The sequence below is a fragment of the Catharus ustulatus genome, chromosome 1 (genome assembly GCF_009819885.2).
Source record: "Catharus ustulatus isolate bCatUst1 chromosome 1, bCatUst1.pri.v2, whole genome shotgun sequence".
NCBI lineage: Eukaryota > Metazoa > Chordata > Aves > Passeriformes > Turdidae > Catharus > Catharus ustulatus.
The window spans coordinates 99,460,002-99,472,354 of record NC_046221.1 but is presented as its reverse complement, the minus strand read 5'-3'; the positions used below and the strand labels follow the sequence as shown (position 1 = coordinate 99,472,354).

Genomic DNA, 12,353 nt, shown 5'->3' with positions numbered 1-12,353 from the left:
CGTTGGGAAAAAAAAAATCGAATGCAGAGAAGTTTGGCTTATTTTTATCAGAGTTGGTTTTTTGCATGCTGATGATATGTGGACACTTAACTGTTTTAAAAGCAGGAAAATCTGAATTTTGGATATGTGAAATCTCCATGGTGTCAGGCAGTCAGTCCTGTTTATATTTCTGCAACAGTTTCTGCTTGGTTGCTAGTTCCAGTGTTACCAAAATAGCTGCTGCTGCCATGATTAGGAAGAGAGAGCCAGTAGTGTTTAGAGCACATCACTTCAGCCATGGTTTTGTCTTGTTAATCTACATTCAACCCTTTGAAACCTGCTGACTACCTTGTCCTTAGTATAAATACCATGGTGTTGGAGTTCTGGTGGGCTATGAATTGCCACAGGAATGGAGAGAAATTGGGATAATAAGATTTTAGAATCTAGATAGGGTTGAGTTTCTTGATTCTGGCGTTCTGACCAATTGTTAAGTGCTAATAACTTGGCTTATTGGAAAGGTTATTGTGCTGTAAATACTAAGTCTCTTCTGCCTGCAGTGCCAAATGTCATTACAGGCTTCGATCGTCTCCCATTTTAATGTGTATGAAGCAGTAGCAAATCTGAAGTAATTTTTAACTACTGTTCTGGATGAGTTTCCTGGTGTTTAAAGTAAAGTGCTTTCCATTCATATTGTCATCAACAAACTTCATCTGTTTTCAGAACCTTTGATATTATTCTTTATTTGTGACACATAATTTGCATGTTTCCTCTCAAATCATTGTTGAAATTACTGTTTCACCTTTAGTTTGTTCTTTCAATTTTTGGACTCCTAGGGACAGAAAACAAAATCCAGTGGTGTTTTTCAGAGACTGTTTATGTTTGTGTAAAAACTGATATCTATATGTGTTAAAAGGTAAATTCTAATGGATTTGAAATTAAAAGAGAAAACAAACCTGATTTATACTGCTGCAATGGGCTGCTGAGATGGTGTGATGTAAGTGGACTTTTTTGAATGAACTCGATTTAACAGTTATCATGTGTTACATTAATGCATTCAGATCATCACTGTTTACCTTTAAATATGTTTTAGGTGCTTGACTTTAAATAATACTCTTGTTAAAGCTAATAGGAATAGAGAAAAGCAACTGTGTTTTAGGAAGGGATGTAATTTACTACTTCTTTCTTTGTGTTACTGGTCTCTTTTGCCCAGGTGCTCCAGTGAGTTCTCCCCACACCTCTTACAATGTTGTCAGGAATTTCAGTCTTGAGAGCATTGCCGATAAAAGCCATCCTTGGCTTCCATATGTGTATTTTGAAATGCACTTTCCAAGTGGGAGCATGAATTCAGAGCCCTTGGGTATTGGTGGTGAAGTTTAAAATGGAGGTGCCTCTCTTTGTGCCCTTAAGGAAAGTTTAAACATACAGTAAGTCTTCAGTAACTGAACAGAACACTCAACTTTTCCTGTTCCCAGTTAACATTAATGAAATGTTTGACCTCAGTTAAGGATCTCAACTAAGTCAACTCTGCTGCACATTCAAAAGAGCCAAAAAGAATCCTACAGCTGAGTGATCTTAATAAAAAGATTCACCAGTGCTGGAAATAAAAGCAGTAACTAGATCTCATGACAAAAACATAGTTTGCAACTTCACTGTGAAATCAATAGTTTTAAGGATTAATAATCTGAAAAAGAACTCTTTAAAATACACATAAATTACCCACAGTTATCCTGTAAGGAGAGTGATTTTTTTTTTTTTTTTAATATTTTCTGATTCTTTCTGGTGATGCACAGGAAAGTAGCATTGTTTTACTGTGTCACCTACCTTGGTATGGTGGTATGTTGGCCACTAAGACAAAAAAAAAAAAAAAAAAAAAGAAAAAGAGAATAACTGTGAATGAAAACATGCAGGTATTTTAAGTCTCAACATTAGCCATACATTGGAATGACATTCCCTGTGTTAGCCATGTACTCTCACATCAGACTAATCACATTTACTGGCACAACCTGTATTAGTACCTTGTAAGAGGTGTTAATAAAAAAAATTAAAACTGCCACATCTCTAACAATATGGGCTCCATTTGGTATTTAGTGCAAGGTTATTACATATCCAGTGTAACGACCTCAAGATACTAAAGTGTGTGTGAAAATATATATAAATATATATTTATATATTTATATATCTATAAACATGCTTTTTTCAGTGTTGTGCAACAATTGGCCCTGGGTATAAAATGGCTAAAAACTAAAAAGTTAAGGAGTTACAGGCTTTTTTTTTTTTTTTTCCCCCCAGTCTTGAAATCCCATTAAATCCATCCCTGACTTTGCTTGCTATAAATGAGATATGTCAGATCTTGCAATTCAGATGCATTAGAGGGGGACTTTTAAACGCATACTATAATCTCTCATCCTCCACAAGAGTATTACTTATAGTTGAAGATTCCATATACATGTAAATAGTGCTAACAGTGATCAGTCCATGATACACATTTGTGGCAATAACAGTATTAAGATACTTCTGAAGTATGTGAATTTACAGCTTTTTACAGTTCCTTTCAGTATCACTACTATGTGTTTTTGTTGCTTACTTTAGGATGTGAGATGAAAATCCAAAATACATCCCATGTTGTTTCTCTACTGGCAAAATCCATGCATATGAAATATGGAATAGCTGATTTAAAATGCAATCAAACCAGGTAATGTTGGAAAACAATGGGCTTTTTCATGGGTTCAATGGGTATCATGGTTTCCAATGGCTTTTCTTCACAAGATACATAATGAGTTGCTGTGCATGAATTTAAAAGATGCAATACAAAATCCACGCATTTCAAATTCACATAGACATAAAAATTGCATTTAGATTGTCTTAGAAAACCAATCTGTTCCACAACCTGTAGGTTGTCCATAACACTGTAATGTCCATAATAACCACCCCCACTAAGTAATTTGGAACTGTACTGGAGACTAAAATTCCTCCTTTAAGCATTACGTGATGAACACTGTGCTGTTCCTGTGGGAAGAAAAAGCTGAAAGTTCAACAGGCAATTTGTAAACTACTCATCTGCTTTTGTTTTAGTCCTTAAAATGGACTCTGAATCCAAACTTTAATGAAATTCCTATACAGGTTCAAATGTAGATGGTCAGTATGGTTTCTAAATATGTATGCCAAACAGGAATTGAGATGCATCCTTTTCTGCAAATGTTTGCTTTTTTTTTTTTTCCCTTATTTTAATAACATGGAAATCTACGATACAGTTTAAGGAGAAATCTGACAGGCACTTGAAAACAGAAATTGCTTCATCTTGGATTTGGAGGGGCTTTGTCCATGAGGCTTTGTGTTCCTGGGCATGGCTGACACTTTGTCAGAACCTTTCAGTGCTGCTACCCGACTCCCACCAGGCAGACTACAGCCCATGTGGGATGTATTTTTCCATGCTTATTTTAGGAGCAATGTAACTTCTGTGAGCATGCGCTGCTAAATCAGAGTTGTGTTGTACTGGTGGTGTTGATTCCATCTTTGCTCACGTACAACCCAGGTAGCAGCTGGCTCTTGGTGGCAGTGTTTGTCCCAGGCTGTTCACAACTTGCCGATCCATTACCAAAAGCAATGGGAATGCTGACGTCTTCCCCACTAGCTGATCTGGTGATGACATTGTAGTTAATTACCTAATTCAGCAGGCTTTTAAAATCACTTTAGGAAGGATGAGCTGCACATCCTTGTAATGGTACTGTTAATTTTTACTAATGTGGAAGTTAAGACAGAAATTAAATTACTTGCTCAAAGGTATAGAGGAGAATTGGCAGGAAGAGGGATGTAGAATGCAGGAGATTCTGCCTTTCAGGGTTGTGCTGAGATCAATCTTTGTCTAGAAATAGGTGATGAACAAAAAGAGGAAGAATTCTTAGCAGAATAACAGGAATAGCAAACAAGGCAGTAAAGAGTAGAGATGACTGGAAAGTAAGAAACACAAGGGAGAGGAAGGAAACAGTGAAGAACACTCCCTGATCAAGAGAGGTGCTGATCAATAATCCAGAACCACATTTCTCCATAACCCCATTAGCCCTTTGTGCCTTGATGATTAGTGTTCATGAATTAGCAGGTAAAAGAATTACTGGGGAGAAAAGAAGAATGGGGGCAGTTTTTCAGGAGAGTTCTGGTTTATGATGGGACTCAAATGAGAAACCAGTGTCATCATGTCTTCTGGGTTTTTTCCTTGTGTCCAGTTTATTCCATTGTTGTGACACTTGATAAATTATTTCAAAGGAAAACTCAGTGCTCTGACTTGGCTCTTTTGAAGCATTTTTTCTGCCGAGCATGAATAATTTCATTCAATTATTCTTCATGATAGAAGTTTTTTATCTGCTTGGACATAGTCTCTGATGCATACTCAGTATTGTTCTGTTGCTTTATCAAGCTGGTATCAATGACATACATTAAACTTTGTTGAAATGATCCATGGTTTGAGTGGTGGTTTTCTTGACTGGTTTTGTTCTGGATTTTGTTTGAGAATAATCACTCCAGAAAAAAAAAATAAAAATACTTTGGCTAGTAGGTATTCTCCAAGTAGCTTCTGTTATCATCAAACTGCACTGCCTTAAGGACTTCACTGTAGATGGGCATGATATGGAAGGTATTCTGCACTGGTATTCACTATGATTCACCTGTGTATTGGGTGGAGATGCATCTGTTGGTTGGTGCTGCTACAGCAACATAATGTAACATTGTGGGTATGGCCATTGGTAAGAAAGCAAAAATTGATACAATTTTTAGATGTCCTGTTCCCTAGTATTTTCATATAGCCATGAAGGTAATGCAGTAAGCAAGACGGGAATTATTTGGAAAACAAAGCTATAAATACCGGCTATACACTATCACTTTACAACTGCTGGCCAGAAGAATGTTACTAAACCTTGATTTCTGAACATCTCAGATGGCATGCACTCAACCACCCACCCATAAAATATTTGATCAGTTCTCATCTTTGAAGGATTAGCCCAATCCTATTAATTTCTTGCATTTAATAGGTAAGCAACAACAAGCTAATCTCTCATACAGGTTGTTAAAAGCACTGTCTCAGTGTAACTTGTAAAGAGAGCGTAACAGCAAGGAGAGTTTACTATTATGAAATATGTAGACGGGGCATGGTTAATAGCATATTTCTTTGAAAGAAATACCATGGTAAAATTTTCAGTAATATTGTTAGTATAGTGGGTAAGATGGAGCACTCCATACCTGAGGCTTGTACAAGTTCCAAGGCACATTAATTGTGTGATGTATCAGAAATAGAGAAGTAGATGCATCATAAGCAAAAGGAGAAAGAGAGCTAAGGCTCATCTTGGGTCTGCAGCACTAATTTGTGCTTTACTAACAGTTCTAAATTGATTTGTAAAAAATGCAGTAAAAGGGCAGTGGACAATTTTTCATGCAGCTCAGAAATGAAACCAAGAAACTTTAGAGTGTAATGTGTAATTGAACACATCTAACTGGAGATTATTTCAAGAACATGGTGTGATATTTTCCATCAGTACAAAAGGTGAAAGCCAGCAACTAATGCTATGTGATGACCGAGGTACAAAACAAGGTCAGGGAAAAACAAGTAATAACTTTTGCTCTGGTTTTCTCTCTAGCAGCATTTACCATTGTGTAATCTGAAAACAGCGGAAGTGCAGTTATTTATTTTGGCATTCTAGGATGGAAAATGCTAAGGATAATGCAGTTCTTCATTTGCAGGGAAAGTGATAGAAAAATCAATGTAGCAGATTTTAGTATAAAGCAATTTCTTACTTATCCAACTGGTTCATCTGCAGAGAAATAGATTAAATTGTTCTCAGGCAGAGAAAATCCTTGTGCTGAATTTTTAATAGCTCTGTTTGACCACCTGTATGTCCATTTTGGGGTCCCTGCCTGGCCCTCACACTTCTTTAAACAAACACTGCCCTCTGATACATGGTTTTGAAATTAAATCCAGACCTTTCTCTGAGCTGGGCTGTGGGCCTGTGCAGGTGAACAAGAGGAATGGCTGAGCACAGCTGAGCCAGTTCCCATCAAAATATCCCAAAGCTGCCATCACTGCCCCTCCAGCAGCTCTGCCATCAGCCTCAGGCCCAGGCAAAGGGCACTGCAAGCTTTGAACTTCACCAAGTGCTCAAAAGAATCCTTGGAGCTCTTCTGTAGAATTTGCATGCTCTTCTGCATGCAACTTACATATACTACTGTTATTATTAATCATATTAGTGGATAGATGACTCTAGAAATAGTCAAGCAAAGACTGAACTGAAAGATCGTGTTAGAAGTTTAATGAAAGGGGGGAAACCTTTTGCTGTGGAGTGATTAGAAACAGAGATCCTTCAAATGCTTCAGTTGATTAATTTGTTTTTCAGCCTGAACCTGTTACTAATACATTTCTGAATGTAAGAGGCACCAGACCATATAAAAAGCCAGTAAAAGCAGTGAAGCACACGACCATTCTCCCCAGTCATGATCTCCTGTTTAACTTATAATACAAATCAGCAAGCCCCAAAATACTTTGTCCCATTTCTGAACAAACCCTACCCTTCAGCTGATGTCAGGTGAACACAAAGCATCACTAATACTTTACCAAAATGTAGTGCTTGCACTTCGAAGTACCATTTAAAGAACATTTAACCTAGTCCAATTCCCAAATTCCTCTAGTAGCTTGTAATAATAACTTCAAGCAGTAACTTCCTTGAAAATGCAAGTTCCAATGCATTAAACAATGTGTTAATTATTAGGCACAAATAACATTTTTATGGTCATAATGTGTTTAATGAATATACCAAAATGAATCTCACGTAATGTTGGCTCCTAGGCCTTTCACTTCTCATGTGGTGTGTATACTCACCGGTTGGTATTTCCTTGTTTTGTACAGCTGATATTTTTTTAAACCAGGCAGATGTATACTCTGAGGTACTACCACTGCACAAACTAAATGAGCTTCAGACCAGTAGTTCTGTTACACTAATTCATTTTTAGGTATTCATCATTCATTACTACCTGCTACAACTGAGAGGCCAGATTCAGTTCCCATTACCACTGAGAACATCAGATTCAGGAGCTTTGGTTATTCAAAGCCTACCCTTTCCTTCCAGAAGGAAACCTCTCTGTTCCCTTCTGTCCAATGCACTGTTCTAACTGGATTTTGCAGAAGGACACGCAGCCTCTTAGTGAACTAAAAGCCCGTCACATACAAGTAGTAATTTGTTGCAACTTCTGTTAATGGATTAAAGCATTTAAAACAAATTAAATCATTAGTACACTGGTTTTTGTGATGTAAACAGTTTAATGAATACATAAAGCACATAAAAAGCAAAAGATTAAAACAAAATTATTGTTACAACCACCATAAACTCTATAAAAATCTTTTTACAAGCATACTGCTTGCACAGCAGGCTTTACAAAACAGTGTATCACAAGCAACACCACTCCCTGAAAATTGACTTGGAAATTAAAATCACAGTAAGTAATTACTTAAATCACATCATATACTAGTCAGACTAGCACTGATTTAACTACTTTTCGTATTCTTCATGGTGCTCTAGTATACATTAAAGCTTCCACGGGAAATGTGAATAGAGTTCAAGTGCAAAAAAAAAGAAAAAATATTCTGCTTAGTTTATCCCTCCATGGCATAATTTAGAACTGTGCTTCCTAAACTTTTTACCTGTGCACTTTTATAGCAAACATTTTCGTAGATTCCCCACTCTAGCACTTGCTTAGCTCAGGAGAGGGTTTGGAACTGCTGATTCAGAAAATGTTGATCCTAAACCCTGGTTCTGCTCAAGTTAAGCAGAACTTCAGCCCAGTGCTGCTCCTGCCTCGTATCTGTCTGCAGCATGGGGAAGCCCCATTGCTACCTTCCGCATTTCTTGTATCCAAACACACAGAAATTGGGAAGGAAATACAGGAGCAAGGCTTCATTCAAGCAACAGGAGACTCTTACAGGATTGCATGCAAAACCGAAGCAAATGTAAAAGACAAATTGGTTTAATCTTTCACTAAGTCTTGCCTCACCTATTGTTTACTGTCACATATTTTGGTTTGTTTGATCTGTGTCACAAGCATAGTTTAAAGTTTAGTACGTTAATGCAAAATGTTAAACCTGGAGAGAAAAGTTCTTGTTTCACAATCCAAACTTTAGTAGGAAAAAAAAATCATAAACAAAAGGATTACAAAAGCATAAACAACTGCATCAAAAGAACAAAACAGTAGTCAGTACATACTGAAGTTGAATACAGGCTCGGAATCTAGGAGGCACAAAAAACATTTGATTGTTTTAACAAACTTCCTTTGACAAATATTCTATAAAGATTAGAAAGGAAATAATTTATTGTTATACTACCATCTCTTGCATGCTATTTAAAATGTCTGCACCACAGTTTCTTTCTGTCACCATTTTAAATTTTGTTTCAATACGATTAAATTTGAGCTGTGCACAGCAACAGTTTTGTTTCAAACATTCTACCTCAAAAGATTTTCTTAAAAGTACAAAATTTAAGCTGGTTTTAATTGAGTTTCAGCTATCCAAAATCTCAATGGGATTGGGGGAAAAATGGCAAATGCACTTGCTCTCCCTTGGAGGAAAAGGAGTATTTCTGTACATTCCAGTATTTCTATTTTTAACACCTCCCATGGAACTCCCCTGCACTCTTAATTTAACTTCAGAATTGCAGGGCAATTAGAAATCTGCTCCACATGAGAAAAGGAGGCCATGAAACAGTCCCGGCATTGTTCCTACCCCACCTTTCTGGACACAATAGTGAGTATTATTCATTAATGTACTTCTTAGCTATGGATGCAAGAAGAAAATGCCTCCACAAAGAATTTATAATGTTTTGCTTGAATGTCAGCCCTAAATCTGTACAAAGAGCAAGTGTTGTCTTTGCATTCCAGTGCTTGCTGGTGTGGGTAGTTGAGATGCTCCCACTGAGGCATGGGCTGGCTGAAAAAGGAAGACTGCAAGAAAGGCAGCTGCAGAATTGCTTTGAAATGCTTCAAAATAAATACAGAAAAAAGTGCAAGCAAATAAACAGTGCAGCTCTAGGAACTTTTCAAGCCTTTGAAATTCATCCTTTAAGGTGCTTTTAGTGGTATCTTATTTTCTAAAGACCTGTTTACTTAGTGGAGTCTGGAAAACTGCCAAGGGACTTTATTCTATTTTGGCTGGTCTATGAACACCTTCATCATCTATCAGTGATCCTCTACAAAATTCAGCAAATGGCAACAACTATTTAGGGTTTAAGCACAAATGAGCCATCTAGATTTCCTCTGTCTCTACTTGTATAAATAAATGACACCACAAGCATTTCTTGATACAAGAAACCAAAAGGCATTGTTTCAGAGGCTAAATAAGTAAGAGTTGAAATGACTGACTGTGCCACTTGCTCAATACTTTCCACACTGAAGCCCTCCCACAAGACAGCATCCTAGCAATGTTTCCTAGGATGTACATCAATATTACCATTGTGTGGAAGAGTGCTAGAGACGCTTTGGCACTTGAAATCCTAATGTGACTGGCTTTTGCCAAAATAATTCTCTGTGCTTCCAGCTCAGATCTGCAAATCAAGAATCCCTAACACTATGAGTAGTCATTCTTAAGGGAAAAAAATCGCAACAACTACTTCTGGTAGGTTAAAAAAGTCAGAATTGTCCATAATTCTTTTCTGTTATGCAGACATTTATGTTCTTCAAAATAGCATTTTACAGCAGAGAAAAAGGAGATGATCTCCTGTCCTCTCATACATAATTACATCAAAATCTATGGAGAATGATTGCAATCATGTTCACACCAGAGGATAAAATACAGAATTTGTACAGCTTGCAGACATTTTTTAGTCATTACTCCTAAAAACTGAGTTGATTGGTATGATTTATTGCCAAGCAGGAATGCACATACCTCTGTATATTCTGTATGCAGAATCTAACTTTTTTGGTATTGTCTCCGTGGTGTACAAAGAACATTTCATACACTATTTTTCATCAAATAACACAGTACATGAACAAAACAGCAAGAGTTGAGCTGGCCAACCAGGTTCCAGAAAATAACAGCTGGGAACAGTCTCTGTTATTTGCAGCAACAGCAAGAGAAAAGGTTTTCTTCATGCTCACAGCAACTGCTTGTTGCATTTTATGAATATTACACACAGGAACATTACACACAGAAACATTACTACAGAAAAAACTGCCTGCCTGCTAAGTCTTTGTCAATAGCATTACAGGCCCCAGTTGGTAAAGGTGAGAAATAAAAAGAACAAGACACTCAGCTTGCTTAGTACTAACCACCAGGTGTGAGGAGCTTCTGGTATTAAGTTTCTAGAGTATGTTTCGTCCAGTGGTCTCTAAAGGGCTATTCTACATTGTGCTTCCCAGGTGTGGAGCTGTGAAGGACACTGGCAGCCACATCTGTGGGACCACCACAGTTCAGTTTTACACCACAGAGCAGTTTGTGTCCTGTCCCAGTGAGAGACAGCACAGATCACAGGCTGGAACACTGAATAGACCTCAAAGGTTGTCAAAGGATTTTCAAAAATTTGGGCACAGCCAGCAACTATGAACGCTGTTTTTTGCAACACACAACTTGAGCAACTACAACAAATTAACAGCCCTACAGCAGTTCCATTTGAATGCTTAGGCAGTGTGTGGACACACAAATATAAGACTCAACATTTACACAGCAAAAGGTACGGAGAAAACATCCTTAACTTTGCCACTTGAATAACAGTGAACTAATATGCCAGCTGCATAATTTATCAGAGGAGGCAGGTGTCCTGGAAAAGGGAAGAATTTAATTAACAGCCTTTCATCAATGCCTTGTTTTTGAATTCATAGAGTAGAAACGGCTCATTATACAATTTCTAATATGAAATGTTTGGGATAAATCTCAACTTCTTGTCAGAATAAAGCAGCTGGATTATTTTGTAGACCTGGGATTCAGAACAATATTTGTCAAGCCATCTCCCTGGCAATGCTGTCAACTGACCTTAAACATACATTGCTCAAGCAGGCTGAGAATTTGGCCACAATTCCTTTTCTAACATCTATTTCCAAGTTTTTCTCTCAGTTAGTGCCAAGAGATGCAGAGATTGTCTTGCATTTAGTGCTCTCGTCCAGCTCCCTTTTGCAAATATTTAAGAACAACACACAAAAGCAGACTGAAGTTTCTCTAAATGGCACAGCATAGAAATGCGTACAACACACCATATTAAATGGTCATAAAAACTCCTCCCAGTAATGTTTCTAGAGCCCCCTGGATTTCTAATACTCCTTGTTACTGCCCAGAGTAGCTCCTCTTGTTACCCAGATCTTTGCTATTTTTTGTTGTTGCTGTTTTCAGTTTAAAGCCAAGCATTATACTACAAATACCATCTCGCTGGCTAGGTCAACTCTTGCCTTTTAGCAGTGAGACCTTTCTTTCAGACCCACCCTTCCTCTTTAATTGTACTGTACTTTGCTGTAGCCTTGCAGTTCTCTACTCCTCAGAGCTCACCTTGCCCGAGCCCCGCCGGGGAACGTGTCTTTCACCTCCAAAGAATCTGCCCAGCGAGTCAAGTAGACCCGAGTCTCTGTGCCGTGGGGATCCATGTCTGGCATGGTCTATAGTGCTCGCAGATGCCAGCTTTGATCCGTGCCGGAAAGAGGAGCGTTTTTGTGAAGCCATCAAATCCGAATTCTCTGAAGCTGCTGCACTGTCCTCCTGGATGGTCTGTAGCTCGTCTGACTCTGAGGGCCGATCTTTGAAGGTGTTGTCTTCTCTTCCTGGGGCATCTCGGGAAAAGAGGCGGATCAAGTGGGGGCGACCAGTCCTGTCAGCTGGGTTGGCCTCAGGCCAGGCATTCTTCGGGTCCGCTGTGCCTTTGGAGTCTGTCACCGCTGGGCTCTTCGTGGAGGTCCCATTGTTCTGGTTCACATCTGCCTCTCCTGCAAACAACAAGGATGAGATATGAATACAGGCCTGTGAAAAACAGCCCGGGAACAATGCTGCTTTCTTTCCCTTGCCTTGAGATGCTCATTTCATACAAAACCGTAATATGTGCAGTTGTAATGAAACTATGTTCTCTTCCAGCCTTAAAGAACATTAAGTTATCTTGGAACTGAAACCAGAATGATGTTCTCACACAAATTTGCAGTAATTCTAGGTGATTTTTTCGTGTTTGTTTTTTTAAACACATTTATAAATAGATCGATAGATTACTTGAAGCATAACTGAAACTAACTTTATTTACATGGAAGGCTCGCGGATGAGGAGGCTTTCAGTGAGTAATCAGAATTCCTGTACTTTCCCTTGAGGATTGCAACTCTAATTATGCCATCTTTCTCCAAAACAGAAAAAAAATAAATAATTGCAGTGACATTGCAGATCT

At 38.2% G+C, this 12,353-nt stretch overlaps 1 protein-coding gene across 6 annotated transcripts in view; it reads right to left on the bottom strand.

The window, feature by feature from the left end:
• Window positions 1–12,353, bottom strand: part of LOC117004642 (myelin basic protein) — an 82,479-nt gene that overhangs the window by 7,186 nt on the left and 62,940 nt on the right. For 2 of the 6 annotated variants that reach the window (XM_033075625.1, XM_033075800.1), the window contains exons 3-5: window positions 11,480–11,910; window positions 8,217–8,240; window positions 1,801–1,824 (exon numbers count right to left, since the gene is read on the bottom strand). In XM_033075625.1, the coding sequence (XP_032931516.1) occupies window positions 1,801–1,824; window positions 8,217–8,240; window positions 11,480–11,910 (479 nt within the window). The remainder of the gene's footprint in view (window positions 1–1,800; window positions 1,825–8,216; window positions 8,241–11,479; window positions 11,911–12,353) is intronic. The other 4 variants (XM_033075713.1, XM_033075959.1, XM_033075880.1 and 1 more) reach the window with 2 other exon arrangements.